Source organism: Paralichthys olivaceus, chromosome 7 (assembly GCF_024713975.1).
Source record: "Paralichthys olivaceus isolate ysfri-2021 chromosome 7, ASM2471397v2, whole genome shotgun sequence".
Classification (NCBI taxonomy): domain Eukaryota; kingdom Metazoa; phylum Chordata; class Actinopteri; order Pleuronectiformes; family Paralichthyidae; genus Paralichthys; species Paralichthys olivaceus.
Window position 1 is genome coordinate 5,287,409 of NC_091099.1, and position 17,481 is coordinate 5,304,889.

Sequence of the window (17,481 nt, forward strand, 5' to 3'; positions counted from 1 at the left end):
TGGTGAGAGAGAGAGAGAGAGAGATGGGAGCCGTGGGAGCTGTGTGCTGGTCAGAAAAAGGAAAAATTAAACTGAAGGATAGAGAAATACAAACACGTGAAATTCCCTCTTGAGATCCTGTGTCCATTATTTTGATTCCCAAAGCCTTTAAACCAAGATTTGAATGTTTGCCCAGCACATCATTAGCTCCTCATTTAACCACAGAGATAAGAGACCTTCATTTGTCTTGGACGAGGACGCCTTAAATTCTCTGTGATTTTATTGACATGTGGCCTCCACTGTTGGGCAACTCTTCCAGTGAGCTGCTAAATCTGTGCAGAGCTGGTGGGCTTCTGCCATCGCTGTAAGCTAGCTAGGTTTGTCCTTGGTGGCTGAGGCTGGGCCACTTGGCTGATCTGAACTATAATTGGATTAGAGATCTCCGCATCAGGCAATTGAAGCCAAATATACGCACAAACGCCTCCGAGAACCAAGTTCATCTCGGCACTAAAGGCTCTCCTCCTCCTCCTGGCTCAATTCCTGTCCTCTTAAACTCTCTCTGCTCCTCAGCATCCTGCTATTTTCTATATCTCTCATTTAATCAGCAACCAGCCTCCTTTCCCTCTCATTGTATGTGTTGGTGTGTGCATTGCATTTTTGCATGTGTGTGTGTTTATAGATCAGCTCTGTACCATGGACACCCTCTCTAAATGGGATTACAGGAGTTGCAGCAGAGGCTGTGCTGACAACACCCAGGAGAAAAAAGAGCACGAAAAAACTGTGCAGATAATGATGTGAGCCCTCATACTCGACATGATGGAGGTGAATTTGATGTGCTCAGAGTGAGAGAGCTGCTCTTGACCTCCTTTTCAATCGTGAGCTTCCTGTTTAGCAGCTTCAGACAAGAAGTAGATGGTGATGTAATGGGTGATGTGCTTCCTGATCACCTCGTTTGCCACTCTTAACCTATTGGTGTGCAAAGACTTAACTGGTGAAAAGTTTCCTTCACTACCAAGAACTGGAATAAAGCTTGTGATGAGTTGTGCTAATTTGTTTAAACTCCAATGGGAACTGGATACAGTGTGTGGCTTATTCTTCTCATTTGTCAGTTTCACTTGTGTGTGATTCAACTGATACTCTCTTTGTAAGTGAAAGAGCAGGGGGAAGCTCAATTCCCAGGTCATTGACATTGCCAGTAAACAGGAAATGAAATAAAACAAAAGCTACAGTGACAAATGGCCTTAATTTCTCTGCCAAGGAAGAAATTATTTTCTAAAGGATGTCAGGTGTTACTGATCTGTAGAACACTCGAGCACGAGGAGGTGAAGTGGGTCCGACAGGTTTAAGCATGAGACTGACATCGCTTAAGATGAAGCATGAAGGAAGTGAAGGGACTAAAGTTCAGCAGCGAGGAGGAAGAGAAACAAGAGAACATGCATTTTCCTCTCACTGGTTCAGCTTTCAATTGTCTTGCATGTGTTTTAGTACATGCACATGTGCATTAACACTCATGCAATGCATGTAGCTGCGGGTGGTGCGTGCAGTTAAAATGAAGTGAGGCAGTCAGTTGAGATTAGAGGCAGACAGTGATGGACGTGGTTTAATAGCTGACAGGCCAGCAGCGGTGGCCACATGTTTCATATGTGTCTTCTGACAGTCCTGTCGTATGGCTCTGATCTGCCCATATGGCCTGTACCTCAGCTTCCTGACAGTGAAGGTAGAGAGCAGACAGCATGTGGACATAGATGGAGGGAGAGGAGGGGAGGTGCAGCTTTGTAGTGGGATGGAAAACATCGACTAGCGGTGTAATTGATGCAACGAGGTTTCAAGACAGTGCCTCTCATCCTATAAAACACTTAATATCAGTTGTGGAAAATGTCTAAAGTCTGAAACACTTCAGTTATTTCCCTTGCTGAGAGGCTAAGTTGAAATGTTAAATATTTTTTTCTGGGAATAATTCAGGTGCCACTTGATTGAATTGAAGGAGACTGTTGGGCTTGGCGGAGGTGTTCTCTTCCATTCTAGTTCTAGCTGCTACAGTCGCTGTGTGAAGGTGTTAAAATTGCAGCAGCGTTTTCTTGGCTCCAACATCAACATGTCTTCATCTGCAGATATAACATAGGCTCTCTCAAGGATGATTGGATCTGCTAAACATGAGCTTGTGAGTTTCAGAATGTTACAGTCCAGCTCCACGAGGTGCTTCACCTCTAAAAACAGGTTGTGGAGGAGGAGGGACATGTTTTTCTGACTTGGAATGAAAGCAAATGGAGAGAAAAGAGAGGGAGTTGGTTCTCTGGGTTGTCTGGTTTCCGCTGCTGGGTAGGGGTCACTGTATGGGAGCTGCTGACTGGGCCTCCCAGGATTTGGGCAAAAGAGCTCAAGGCTGGACACAAGACACCCAACTGAGTATTTGACCCTGTAAGGCCTCTGGTATCCCCTCGAGGAAGCGTGTGTGTGTAAACACTGATAAGTCCAACTGAGGGTTTACAGAGGGGCACATAGGAGAGTATGCTCTGTCCGTGTGCTGTCCTCTTCAAACACACACACTGCACCACAGTCAAGGTCATGCACACACAGCTGTCTGGCATGATGTCACTGGCCTTTTCTTCTCCGTTGTCTGCTTCCAGCCGCAGAGCTGCTAAACGTGACCTTTTCTAAATGCCTTTTTAATCACTGGTGGTCCCGGAGCCGGGCAGCTCAGGGTAAATGCGAACATTAGGCATTAGGGGCTAGGTTACAAGCTAGCTGTGCTAAAGACTGGCTGTTAACACGCGGGTGTTTTGAGGAGTCAGGGTGTGGGAGCGAGGCCAGCAGCTCGCTTTGACACAGTTTAATCTAGGAAGCCAGAGCAAGGATGGAAAGACTTCCCAGCATCACGAGCAACTGATTCTATCAACTTAAACATTTAATTTATGTGTCATTCCAAGTCCTACAGTTTAGCTTTCTGTCAGATTTACTGACCATAGGTAGATTAGTGCTTTTTGATTAGATTGGTGTGAGTGTTGGGCTTCGTTTGTGGTGTCTGTTTAAAAATGTTGATTATTTATTATGTTATAGGTTGGATGGGGAACCTCTGTTAAATAGTTAAGTGTTAGTAGTTGTAAGTTTGACATTTATTTTGCCTGTTTACTTTAATATTTACTAAAGATAATAGTTAAGATTTCATTGTCTGAACTGGGAAACTTGTTTTTTATTAAGTTAATATTTATTTAGGGAAAGTTTTGTATTTAACAAAGATGTATCCTTTTTTTTTCTCCTTAGAAATCAAGAAAATAGCATTTTAATATTATTATTAGGACTAAGCTACAATACTCTTGCTGATATCGAAACTTCCTATAAGCCCTAATTAGCTCTAATTGGTTTCTGTAATTACAAAATGTGTCTATGGAGACCAAGAATATGTATAATGAAAATTAAACAGGAAAGGCTTCCAAGTCTGTTGTGCCTTCCTTTTCTTTCCACTCTCATCCTTTAGTTTAAAGTACCTGGCTTTGTTTTCTGGATGTCTAGCTACCCATCACACGTTTTCTACCTGATCTAACATCAGCCTCGCTGTGGAAACCAGATCGGACCAGGTCATATATCAGCGGGGAGTGTGCAGAGACTGCTACAGATTAGACGGGAGAGGAGTGTGCTGCTGATTTATTACTGGCCATTAGCTGGTTAAATGAGGCTAAGTGAGCTGGTCAGCTCAGGGAGGTGAGATGGAAGAGATTAGCCTACATAAAGAGTGATGGAGCGAGAATATCTGCGAAGCAAAAGGAGACTTCTGACCTCCTGTCTTTCCCTTCCTCTTTCTTTTTTTATCTTTACTCTCATCCCTCGCCTGCGCTTCTGCTTCTGTCCATTCCTTTATCTTTGTATCTTCCCCACAAGAGTCTCATGTTTCTTCTGAAAAGCAGTTGTGGTTATTTTACAGAGCTTCTGCGATCAGTTGCTCGATGAATCGTTTGCTGTAGCTTCTAAAATGTGAGGATTTGCTGCTCTAAACTGAATATCATTGAATTTTTGCCTCAAATACAACAAGCTATTTGAATGCATGACCTTGAGCTGTGGGAAATTAACTATTGAATGACTTTTATTATAATAATAAACGTTTTATTAATTTGACAAAATGATTAAGCGTCTAATTGCCGAAAGATATATTGCTATCACAATGTGAAGTTTCACTGACAACCTCATTTTTACACCAGATAGCTTTTTTCTGCTGTTTAATACTAATACTGTCTCAACTCCCTGCAATTGGGCAGAATGTCCGAACTATCCCGAAAAATATTTTACACTGCGAACTAGCTGAGACCAGCTCTTTTGGTCTGTTGGTCCACATTGTTGTGTCCTAGACTAAACTGAAAAGTCTGGACCAAACAAGACAGTTGTGAAAGTGCCCTTCATATTGCACTTGCAATCTTGGAACCATGGTTTAGTTCAAGCTCTGAAAATATTGCATCAAACCTTTCCTCATGCCCCCAGTTAATAAAGCCAAAATGGCAGTGCCCCTGTAATTGCTATTTCCCTGCAACACATTTAACACGGAACCAGTGGGGCCGTCCTGACTCTACTTCAAACGTAACCATTTGACAAGAGCGACCGATCGTAAAAGTCAATCTATGGCTGTGGACGAAGTCATGTGTCTAAACTGTGGAGTGCTGAATATCCACTCTGTCAGAAGTTTCTGTGGGTGATGTGTCAGTTTGCACGATTATTTCATGTGTATGTGACAGACACTCATCTCCACATCCGTTTCCTCTGAAAGAGGAGCAGCAGGCTGGGGGTTTGTTCCGCTCTGCTGAGTTCATGTGTAGCTCAGGGTTAAAGAGAGGGAGGTAACGAAAGATAGCGCACACACAGATGGGCCATTTCTATTTCGAGAAATATTTTACACCTGGTTGTTTTTCATAATTCTTTAAGTGATGTTTGTATCAGAGCGAAGTTGTTTTGTGCCTCTCTAGTGTAAATTTGTCACATTTTATTCCACCTGTATCTGTCTTTTCTTTTCTCTTTTCCCTGTTTTCATGTCGTGCTTGACGTTATCGGTTATCTCTGAGTATGTGTGCATGTCCAGCCTGGGTGTGTGTCCTCATGTACACCTGTATCCGTGTCTCTGTTTGCATACGGCTGCGTGCTTGGCTCAATTTGTGTGTTTCCATGCATATTGCTCCTTTACACCTCCTTCCCCTGCCGCACCCTGCACCTCATTGTTCAACTCCTCCGACAGGCCAGGGAGTCTGGAGCAGAAGCTCACAGGAAGTCTTTGCAACTATAGTGCTGAAGGGAGAGCAAACAGTGAGATGCACAAACACAGGAAGTTGCCGCTTTCCTCTCATCGGCTGCGGCTGAGCTTCATGTCACCATGCTCGGTTTTATCAGAAAGCAGCAGCATAAGCTCCGTCTCTAACCGCAAATGTCTCTCTTCGTCTTTCGGTCGACGTGCAGCTGCACTGCATGTCTCTGAATGCTGATAATTAGCCTTTGTCATATTTATTCATTTGAAGTGGACTCTGGGAAGCAGATGTGATGTCGTGCCATGTGCTCTCTTAGGTTGGTCGGTTATTAACAGGAATAACAACAATTCTCAAATAAAGGTTTCTCCAAAATTCAATACGATTAAGGTGGAATTCTCCTTTAATACTTTTATTGAAACTCAGTGGGTCAGTATGGGTCTATATCCTAGAAACTTTATTAAGACACAAATTATTCATTGTGCCTCCTCTCTGTCTTGCTCGGAGCAGCTTACCTCACCTTATTACTTCCTATCGTCGTATATTACAGTGAAACCTCCACCGATGCTACATTATAGAGATATCTATCTGGATAGCATCTCTCATATGGATTTTCTTCCATGTCTTTATTCAAGAGCGTGGGGTTTCATTCTGAGAGCATTATTTCTTCATTTCACGTTCAGATTTTGTAATCCTCTCCCTAAAAACCCTGCCCTCACTCTCAAATAGCACCAGCATGCAGATTTGCTCCGCTTCTGCTCTAACTTTGTGACTGCACGGTCACAAAAACGCCCCACGCTTCAGTTTGAGTCTTATTCTTGGTTGGGGGAATTTCAAGAGGATAATTTCACCAAAATCAAATTACTTGAATTAAAAACTGAGCAGTTGTTTTATGAGTGCCAAGAAGCAGCCTGAGTGCAACTCATGCTGTATGACATGAGTAGAATTTAAGTATATTATCTAATCCATGAACCTGATTTGCGCCTGAGTCGAGTCAGTTAGATTTTCAGCAGCAATGCTGAAGACTACGATCAAACGTGGTCTTGAAAACAAATCTGGCATTTGACCCGTTGTCCAGATCTGCGACAAACAAATAAAATAATTAAACAGACAGGGGCAGAGGTAATAACGTCAGTAAAGAAACTCCTCATCAGCTGAAGGATGAGATCAAGGTGGTTGGAGGTTTCTCGTCTCTGAAAAGACTGCATAGAGATAATATGCAAGTTCACACATAAACACATAACTGCTCATACCAGCTGTTAGATAACCACTGGCAGCTGTGGAGTTAACACTTAAGCAGTGAGTGTACTAACTGTGTTTGTGTGTGTTTGTAAGGAGCTGTTTACTGTGTGCAGATTAGATACCTGGGCGAGGCCTTTTCTGTCTTCAGCTCAGGGCTGCATGTGCTCACCAGATTGCTTTCATTGCTGTATTTTCACCCAAACCCCGAATGTGGGGGTTTAAAGATTTGAATACATATTGAGGAATTTCATTGCACATTTTAGGGGGGTGATATCTGTCGTTGGATTTGGATCTGAATGGGTCACGTTAACACTGCTGTGCAAACAAAAGAGACTGAGTCTTGTTGTGTTTTTATTCTCATAGACCGTATACCATTCTACGTCTATCATTTGGAGTGGGGGCTACGGTCACCATGGTTTTAACACCACAGTTTGTTATGATTCATGACTTTCTCTTTGGCTTGGCTGCATAAAGAGCATCTTGTATAATATCACAATACTAATGTTGAATTTTGCTATAACAAGCACTAGACAACACCTACTGAATCAGTTTCTCACTTTTATGCAGCCTCAAGGACAGAAAGTTCAACTATGACCTTAAAGTCCTTGAACTCACAGTCCTTATTTGTTTTGAAATAATGTGTAACGACATTGAAAGAGGAAATCATTCTCCCATCTTTTCCGCCTCTGATGTTTTCACCAGAATTTGGCTGTTGTTTCTCCTCAAACCACAAGGCGGCAACACGCGTCCAGTCCAATTGATCGTTTAGTGGGTAGGAAGTTGCTCTTGGACAAACAGAAGCACCTGTCAGCAGTTAGGTAACTTTAGTTTGGTCAGTCATATTGATTTGAGCTAGTCATGTTAGTTCAGTATTTTCCCAGAGGGAGTTGTGTACACTCAGCTCTGTGTGCCTGTGTCTGTGTCTGTCTGTGTCTGTGTGTTTGTTTATTGAGTGTTGAGACAGAGGAAGCAATTCAAAAGGACACAAGATGTTCATGACACTCTGGTGCCATAAGGAGAAAAGCAGAAAGACTAAGAGTAGAAAGCGGAGAAGAGAAAGAGAGAGAGATCTGTCCAATGAGCATGAAATCAGATCTTGTTGCATAATCGTGGCTCGCAGGTCTTCCCAGTGTGTCGGATTCTATCAGCTCTTTCCAGCCCACTATCACATGACTGTATCCAGCGGAGCTGCAGTATTAAACCAGCGCTGATGATCTGCCACCAGCCAGAGGCCGACGCAGAGATCAATAGTTCTGTTCTTCTCTGAACTGAGGCCGGTTGTTTTTATGCAGCAAATGTTTCCGAGAGGAAGTTTTCTTTTTAAAAACCCAGGTCGTAATATTTGGACGTTTAAATCATGATATTTGTGGTTGCAGTCTTTCAGTGTTTGAGAAACACTGGTGTTTTATGTCTTCATGGGTTCATGGTAGTTAAAGGATTTTCTCAATGTGGGAAACCTGTCATCAGCATTTCTTTTTCTTCTCCAGCGGAGGAAAAAGCTGAGGAGTGCTTAAATGTTTTTTTAGCATGGGTGGACCGGGGGCAGGGGGAGGCTAGAAATGTGATTGGCCCCCGGAGTTTCCCTGTTCAGTCACTTGACTCTTTACCAATGAGTAAATATCCCCAACTCTGGCACTTCACTATTGTATTAGTATTCTGTACATTAAATCTATTTTTTTCTTATGTATTATGTTTGGTCCCAAAAGTTTAATCTGATATCTGAAGAATATGTGAATATTGTTTTTTGAAATAAAAGTATTACTAGGAAGAACAGTCTGCTTATGAAACCAAGGTTATTCTCTGACTGATACCACATCCGTTCAAGTTATTGAACCATATGATAGATACGATACAATGCAAGATCCTTCATTCATCCCTCACACACTGGGGAGGAGTCTCTTGTCAGTTCATTACAGTTTGCCACATACCAGCAATACTGAGGAATCAGCTGCTGCCCTCTTCCTTCCTTCCTTTTTCATCCTATGTTTTAATCATCTGTCCTCGCCGCCTCCCCCCATCACTGGTGTATAGCCCCTTTATTCACATTCCAGTAATGCCTGAGTGCGCACCAGTCATCAGTGACTGGCTCCACCTCTGGCTGCAGGTCCTCTGCCACCGTTCTCTCATCGCGGCTCCTCAGCCCCACCGCAGCTCATTTATAGCTCAGCAGCCTCGGAGACAGTGAATAAGCTTGTCTCCATGTGAGATGTGCACTTTATCTGGTAAACAGTAGGTGGCATCATAACACCACAATCATCAGCAGTTCCCACATGTTAGTGCTTCACCTCCACTGTGAGGTATCACTAGTGAATGGACAAATGTTATTTTTGCACATGAAACTCTGAATAGTGTTTAAAAGCCTTCTCCACACCACCAGGAATAAAACCTGCTGGGTAAAACATGTTATTTATTTTGCTGACCTTGGTTTGAAAATACTCTAGATTTTATATTGTTTTTTTATTCATCCATCTACGCATCCATCCATTATTCATGCTGTATATCATTTACGGACTGCTTGGTGATTGAAGTCAATCCCAGCTGACATTAGGCAACAGACGTGGTACACTCCGGACAGGTCGGCAGCATTTAAAGTTAGAAAAATATATATAGAAAAAAGATACAACGATAATGATTATTTTCATCATCAGATATTGTAATTTTTATTTTTTATTTATTTTTCACAGTTTTTCCACTGCCCCAAACTTTCAGATACAAGATTTACAATCGAAGAAGTTCAAGAGGATGAAAAGAATGAATTTCTTTTCCAAGTAAAATGGTTTTTCATTTTTGTGTCCGACCTTCAAGTTCAGTAAATGCCTGACCAGCAATCATCGCACGGGTAAGGTCGCTTTTCATTTCCTCCCATCAGGTGAAATTTAAACTGAAACCCAAGCCATCCAAAATTAGAAAGATAACACGGATTGAGTGCACAAGTCCAGGAGTTTTCAACATTTGGCTTTTGCGGGATGTTCAGGTGAAACGTGAGGAAATCACTTGTAATTTTGCTCCAATAATCTTGCACTTGCATCATGATTACCTACACGCAGGTTATGGAAGTAGGGCAAGGCAATAAAACAATTTCAATAATTGTCATATAAATCAATATCAATCTCGCAAAAGTCCAATATATCTTGATAAAATCTTTGTCCCCATCGTCCAGCCCAAATGGCCCCCAGCTTTGTGCTGATAGTCGGACATAGAGACGGGTAGCAGGAGCCTTTAGGAATGGACAGACTGTAAAAGGTGAGTTACAGTAGTGTCCTCTCACTATAAACCAGACTGTATGTGACAGACTGACCGGCTCCTGGCGTCGCCCTGCCTGCCTGTATATGTAGGCCCTTTCATACTGCACTATTTGGCTGGGCCCCAGCTCACATACACTCCTGACTGTGTTTAGTGTGTGTAGGTTTGTTTGTGTGTGAGCTGAAAAATATTCATGGTGTATTCACTTGTGTGTGAGAGAAGAAAAACTGTGTGTGCTTGGGTCTTTGCAGCAAAATCCTTGTGAATTAAGTTGCATAATACACATGTGAGCAGTTTCATAAGGTTCATTTTGTTGTTGTTGTAAGTGTGTGTGTGTGTGTGTGTGTGTGTGTGTGTGTGTGTGTGTGTGTGTGTGTGTGTGTGTGTGGAACTTGGCACATGTAGTGACACAGTCTTTCTAGTTGGCATCTCCTCTCATACATGTACTCAAGTTGCTGGAGCCACAGTGGTGTGTGTGTGTGCACTGTGATCCTGTATTTGACTCTGTGCAATGTATTCCTGGAAAGCCTGTGTAGGAGTGCAGGGGCCAGGGCGATTCCACAGCAGCAGCCAGCAGCGACTGTGTTCTAGAAGCGTCACTGGGAACGAAGCAGAGAAATTTTTATAGTTTTGCCATTTTTTATTTTAATATCAACACCTTCAGTGAAAATCTGCAGCTTTCTTCTCAAGGCATCACACACTGACTCCATTAGTATGCACTGAAACACACTTTAAGTTCACGTCCTTCTTACACAACATGCACCAAGAAGAGGAATGTGGAAATGGTCAAAAGGGGGCGTTCATGATGCGAGGGAAATGGGTGTGTGAGTGGAAAAAAGAGACTTGAATAGAAATAAGGATTGCGAAAGAAGCACAAATTAGCTTAATGAAGGGGCTGCAAAGGGAGCAATAAAATCAGGGGCGGTGAAGGTGTAGGCGATGAATGAGTGCAGGAAGGAGGAATGGATTGAGACTGAGAATGGGGGTGGGCTGTTTTTTAAGTTCGTCAATAAAGCTCGGGCTAATTATGCCTCTGTGGCCTGCAGTGGTCTCCTTCTTTTCTTTCCACCATCCTCCCCTCTCTCTTTTTTTTTTTTTTTTTTTTTTACTAAGCTTCCTAATCCTTGTCTCCTCATCTTCTTTCTACCCTCCTCCTCCCATTTTTTCTTCCTCCTCGTATGTGTGGTTGTTGTAACGCTGCAGTGACTGACTAAGCTTCAGAAGCAGCGGTGGCGGTAGCTGTGCAATTGATCAGCACTTCTGTTGCCAGGCTGCTCTCATTGTAATAAACGAGCTCAGAGCCGTCGAGACCGACCCTGAGTGCCTTTTGCGGGAGCGAGGGAATCGTGCACACGCTCACACAGCCACCACACCACACAGCACTCATGTGATGCTGACTAATCCTGAATGCTCTTAAAATTATGACTTTCCTGGATTCATCATTTTGTGCCTGTCCTTGCTTTAGTCCCTCAACACCTGAGTTAATGAGACATTTAATTTTACTCTTAAAGATGTTTGGGGGGGGGGGGGGGCTTGATGCTTGGCGTTCTCTGAACTGGATGTTTGCTCTAAGATGAGCTGGACCTGATGAGCTGACATTATTCTTTGGATTATAATGTTTACCTGAGTTGCTGAAACAATCTATCATTCATATTTCTGTTCACATGACTCAACATTACATCCTACTACTTGTTTACACAGGAACCCAGGGTCAAACACTTAGTAACTGAATCACGTCAATGTTGCAGAATGTTGCGAAAACTCAACAGGATGTAATGATGTGATTAAGACATAGCTTTTACGTGTCTACATCATGCAAATGAAATTGATTTTTGCTTATTCAGAGGAAGTTATTTGTCTCTATCGGGTTATATCAGAGTATTAGAGTCCATGTAAACATGTCTAATATAGTGGATTCAAATATGGGACCCTTGTGGCTCATTTTCCCCCTCCGAGAGCTTCCTTAATTGGCAGTGAGAGGAGCACATCTCCTCTCAAAATATCCCCTCTCTCTCTCCATCCGTCTTATTTAGTCTCCAACTTTAAGAACATGTTTCTTTAAATCCAAAGTTGACAAAACAACAGCTTTGCAGCACACACACACACACACACACACACACACACACACACACACACACACACACACACACACAACCATTAGGGACAGTCCTTCCTTGCCTAAGGGCATGAATACACACTTGAGGCCTGCTGGAGGGAGGCGGCTGCTGGTGCGACGATAAAGATCCCATGTTGTCATTGTTAAGTCATTCCTGTGTCACCTCTGAGTCTGCTCAAAGTCACCGTGAGTGATGTCATTGCTCTTCATTCTAACATTCCTGGAACTTCCCCTCACAGTGGTTGTCGGATGTTGTCGGATGCTGAAAAATTTGCATAGAATAGATAATGCACGGAGCAGATAAACAGATGAACCCCGGTGTTTTCTTCATATAGCTTTGTCTGTTTTTTTTGTTCATTGGTTTGAGTCTAAGCAAGATTGCACAAAAATTGCTGGACGGATTTCTACAAAACACGGTTAAAGGATGTGGTTGGGAGGCATTTAATTTGGGTGTGGATTCATTCTAAACATAGAGAGAAAGGGCGTTTCCCAGGGAATAATTTATGGATCTTAATGGAAAAAATCCGGCACATTGGAGGGCCAGATATCTACGAGTGTGTGTGCAATTTGGTGCAGCATGATTGAATTTAACGGGACTGATGGGCCTTGGCAGATATATGCGCTCTACTGAGTGCTAATCTAGTTTTTCTCTTTATTAAGCTGCAGATCCAGGGATGCATCAATCTAAAAGCTTTGAATCTGCTCCTGCAGTTACAGCTTGTTTTGTGTAATGAAATATAAAGTGAATATGAGTGTGTTCACCAGAAAGACACAAATACTCAGTTTTATCATCATTCTAAGGTAGTTGGAATGAAGTAGAATTGTTTTTCTCTTTATTAAGCTGCAAATTCAGGGATGCATGCAGATATTTGATCAATATAAAAGCTTTAAATGTGCCTGTGCAGTTGCAGCATGTTTTCCGCTTCCTGTGTAATGGAATATAAAGCGTGTGTGTGTGTGTGTGTGTCCACCAGAAAGACACAAATACACATCATTATAGAGTAGTTGTCACAAAAGATAATACATTTTCTCTTTATTAAGCTACAAATCCTGGGAGGCATGCTGATAATTGATTAAAATAAAAGCCTTGCTTCTGCTCCTGCAGTTGCATGTTTGCCAGCTTCCTGTGTAATGAAATCTAATGTGGGTATGCGTGTGTCCATCAGAAAGACACACATACAGGGAACACTTGGATTTAAATGGCATTAATGGATCCTCAGCCCTATTCTTAGCCTTAAATCTGTCTCACCCTTCAGGCGTTGACAGGAGCCGAGTTCTGCTGCTGGAGTCTGGTTTGTGTTCAGCCTATGGACGAATAGATATGTGTGTATGTGTATGTGTGTGTATATAGCTGCTCCGATAGGAAAAAGCTGAAACACGAGAGTCTCCACAGGACCGTGGATGTGCCGGCTCGCATCGATAACCATTTCCATAAAGGGACCGCGCACTCGCACGTTTCCTTTTCTGTGTTTTAAACGTGGCGCATTTCTCGGGTTTATAATCAAGAGGAGATGCCAATGAAGACGAGTTTGAAAAGCAAAAGGTTCAAGTTTCATCTGGGTGTGTTTTCTTTTTAAGGGAAGACCGGGGGGGGGGGGGGGGGGGGAGAGAGAGAGAGAGAAGCGCCGGTTTGCGTCAGCGAGTCTGTGGAAAACAAAGCGGAGCCTGCAGCCTCAACCAGACTCCATGATCGTTTCTACAGATTTTAACTTTAACCATTGCGCTTACACGCACCCGCACGTGCACCGATACGAGGTGTGTTTTGGGTTTAATCGATAGAAACGGCTGCAGTGTGTGTGTGTGTGTGTGTGTCTGTGTCTGTGTGTGTGTGTGTGAAGACTCGTTAACCCTGCCCCACGGAAACTACACGGGAGGAGGAGGAAGCGAGAGACAGAGAGGAAGAGGGTGTAGGAAGAGTGAGAGAGGACTGCAAGGAGCAACTCCTTATTGTTCCACGTTTGTTTGTTCTGCACACAGACACACACTCTCTCCCTCTCTCTCTCACACACACACACACACACTCACTCACTCTCTCTCTCTCGGTGGGGTTCGGCTCTTTCGAGGTGCGACAAGAAAAAGAAAGCTCGTCAATTCTGGATTTCTTTATCCGCTTCCTTTCGTCCAGGATGAGGTTTAAACGGAACGGATCCTACACGTTGAATAGGTAAGAAAGAGGCTGGTGTGATGTGATGAAGCAGAAGTTCTTAATGTGTTGTCCTAATGGAGGAGGAGGAAGAGGAAGAAGAGGAGGGAGGGGGACAGCATGTTTTAATATCAGCTCATAACTCACTTTCTCTGGTGTTTTCCTCGTGGAGCTCACTCTATTGCACGTTTTTGCATTTCTTTTAATTTCCCACAATGACCCTCAATATTGCTAAAGTTACTTTTTTTTATTGCAACAGTTATTCATCTAATCTTTGCATATACTCACATTGCCATATGTATTTCTCAGTTTTGATGGCGCCCGTGTGTTTTCAGACACTGATCGTTGTAATGTCATTTCCTCTGCGCCCTGATTTCACCCACGTGGATTTCAGTCTGTTCAGCTCCATGAGGAGAAACCTGTCTGTCTTGCTTTGAGGAGGGTGGAGGGGTGGGCTTTTTCTCTTTTGTCCTCCCGCTCCCATTAAGAAAAAACGATCTCTCTCGCTCCCCCCCCCCCCCTCCACTGAAATACCCCATCATTGAGTCCCATCACCTAGCAACTTTGTATGTGCATGAAGTGCGTCTGCCTCTCTCCCCCTAACCCACTTTTTTCGCTTGACATGATTGCAACGGCCCCTATTCATAACCAGGCGTTTCTAAACCCGGTCACGAGTTGGGTCTTTCCCCTGCCCAGTGGTTCCATCTCTCTCTGTCTCTTTCCCTCTTTCTCTCTCTCTCTCTCCTGGTTGCGCAATCTCCAAGTCACAAGTTTGTAGGAAAAAAATGTCTTCCACCAATAGTGTTTCGCAGCTTTCTCATATTCATCCTGTGTGCCTGTTTCACCGGATGTCTTGCTTTTATTGTTTGTCTGGATTTCATGATAAGACCTTAAAGTCTGAGGAAGTACACACACACACACACAGCTCATATTGTTGAAAGTGACAAATGATTTAGAGCCAGTTTTGTTTCTTCCATTTTCTCTCTACCGCTCCTTTTCCCATTTGCCTTGTTATGGGGCACATGGCGTTTCGCTGTACCTGACACACACAAAACCCACATCCTGACTCTGAAACTGAACTGAAAACACAAAGGGAGCTAATGAGCACCAAACGGCCACCTCACCACACAGCTGAAAGAGTGAGAAACATATCGCCACCTATCCATTCTCCACTTTTTTTAAATTTAATTCAGGAAGCATGTGTTTGTGTTAATATCCCCTCTACTCAGTTGAACGCATCCACCTGTGTGTGTGTGTGTGTGTGTGTGTGTGTGTGTGTGTGTGTGTGTGTGTGTGTGTGTGTGTGTGTGTGTGTGTGTGTGTGTGTGTGTGTGCAGGTAAGCAGGATGAGGTAATTAAACAGTGAAAGCGGAGGATAGGTTAGCTGCAGCTGCTGGTGACGGGCCTCCAGGGAGCTGCAGGAGGAGGTGGTGGTGGCGCTGAAGAAGGAGGGATGACGTCATTGGATGTGAAACTGCTTCGCCGGCGCTGCTGCAGTGCTCCTTTGTCATCTCTTTATTTTCAAAAAGAAAAGACAAAGCAAAGAGGGAATGGAGTTTTGTCGTAGGAAGTTCAGAGCAGCAGTGTTATAGGTGAAAATATCAACTCACTCTTGTTATTTTTGAACCCACGACAGTGTTCGGGGCTCATTTTGATGAGTTGGCGACCGAACGAGCAGAAGCGTCCCCCATGCTGTTGTTACGTAACTGCCGTCCTCTGAAGGTGACTGCCTCTGTTGTCTCTTGTCTTTCTTGGCTGACTGCAGTGTTTTGTTCTCTCTGAACTGCAGACTGTCGGCCTGCTGGACGTTGAGCGTCGGTAGTCAGTAGCTGCCTTTTCCCCGGTCCGTTAATCCTGTGTCCGTGTCTGTCGAGTCCTGCAGACTTTACCTACGTAATCTCGCACACACTCTTTCCCCTGACTACTGCAGTCCTCCTAAGTGTGTGTGTGTGTGTGTTTGTGTCTCTGTGTTTTGATCTGTAACGAGGCAAAGGGCAAGAGAAAGTGATTGCTTGTATTGAGTGATGCAGGGGAGAGAGAGATATAACGAGGCCCATATTTCACTTTGTGTCCTTCGTGTTATCTGCCCCACACCATCGCCACAGTGCTCTGCAGTGATTGGCTTGCTTCCTGGGGGCTTGTCTCCGCGCTAGCCCCTCCTGTCCCGTACCTTTGCATCATTTGTGTGAATGAAGAGTCCCCGTCATTGAAGGGCATACATACGTCCCCCTGCATATTCACAATTTGGTCCCGCCTCAGTGTTGACATAAGAGTTGACAGATAACTCTCTGCTGTTATGGTTTGGTCACATATCACTGACGGTGGTAAAGCATGAAGAGTCTGTCAAACTGCTGCAATCATTAACTTTCCACAGAAGTGTGATGGGAATTTGGGGGATTTAGCAAACAGAGAGCGTGTTTGGTGTCTCAGTGCGACGGGTATGGGATGGGATGTTTAGACCATGTTTAGGATATATACAGATGGCTGAGATTGCTGCCTCCCAGGGATTGATTCCTATCTCTCTCTCTCTCTCTACATCTTGCCATCTCTCCGACTATCTCTCTCTCCCTCTAACTCCCCTGCAGTCCACCCTGTGCTGCCCGGCAGTCAGCAGTTTGTTTATGGGACTCTGTTTGCCAAGCTAATCTTCCCGCCTTTCAAGTGGGAGCCAGCTAGCAAAAGTGAGAGGGAGAGAGAGAGAGGGAGAGACAGAGGGGAGGGAGGGAGACAGAGAGAGAGAGAGAGAGAGAGAGGGAGGACAAGAGTGTGAAAGTGAGGCAGGCAGTTGCAGTAGTTGGAAGCAAGAGCGAGAAAGAGAAACATGCTCAGAGAAGGGAGTCTGGCATAGCGAATTCTTTTTTTAAAAAGTTGTTTTGAAAGTGGTAGTTTGTTTGGCTGAATCGTCAAAAGGCCTTCATGTGTGTGCATCCGTCCGTCCTGCACGACCTGCGTTACAGTCGAAGGCCGTTTGAGCAGCCGTATTATTACGCAAGGTGCTATGCTGGAGCTGGGAGCTGCCGTCCTGGTGCACCCATAGCTGAGCAGAGACGGGGAGGTGAAAGGGAGGAAGAGGGTGCTGTGGTTCGGAACCTCGTCAGCCCAGCTCTGCTTCACCGACGACTGGATGGGGGTTCTGGTGTGCTGCGACTGCTTCTTCTATAGGTAGTTAACCGAGTCACCGTTACTCTTTATTTCCTCTCATGACCCGTCCTCCCTTCCTCTTTACTGTTGTTGTCATCATCGTACTTGGCTATTCAGCACTTCTGTGTATTTTCAGACTTTCCCTAACTTCTACATCTGCTCCCTCCCTCCTCCCCTCTCCCTGTCCTGCCCATTCACGTCTCTGTTGTATTGCTGCGGTTTTGAGTTGACATTTGAGGACAGTGCTGCTGTAGCAGGGCAGAGATTCTGCTGTAGTCAAACGCACAGGGTGTCTTGACTTGTGGGAGGGGAAGAGGAGGTGGGAGGCAGGGAGGGAGCTGAGGACACAGGGACAGCATTGGCACATAGCCAGTCTCCTGTGGCTGAGCGATGGTGAC

At 44.1% G+C, this 17,481-nt stretch overlaps 1 protein-coding gene across 3 annotated transcripts in view; it reads left to right on the forward strand.

Moving 5' to 3' along the window:
* The window catches only part of mob2a (MOB kinase activator 2a), a 58,403-nt gene that overhangs the window by 10,117 nt on the left and 30,805 nt on the right, over positions 1–17,481 (forward strand). Inside the window, exon 1 of one of the 3 annotated variants that reach the window (XM_020102107.2) lies at positions 13,462–13,963. The exons of 1 other annotated variant lie outside the window; for it this stretch is intronic. In XM_020102107.2, the coding sequence (XP_019957666.1) occupies positions 13,926–13,963 (38 nt within the window). In that variant the 5' untranslated portion in view covers positions 13,462–13,925. Of the gene's footprint in view, positions 1–13,461; positions 13,964–16,704; positions 17,105–17,481 lie in introns of those variants that run through there. One more of the 3 variants, XM_020102108.2, reaches the window with a different exon arrangement.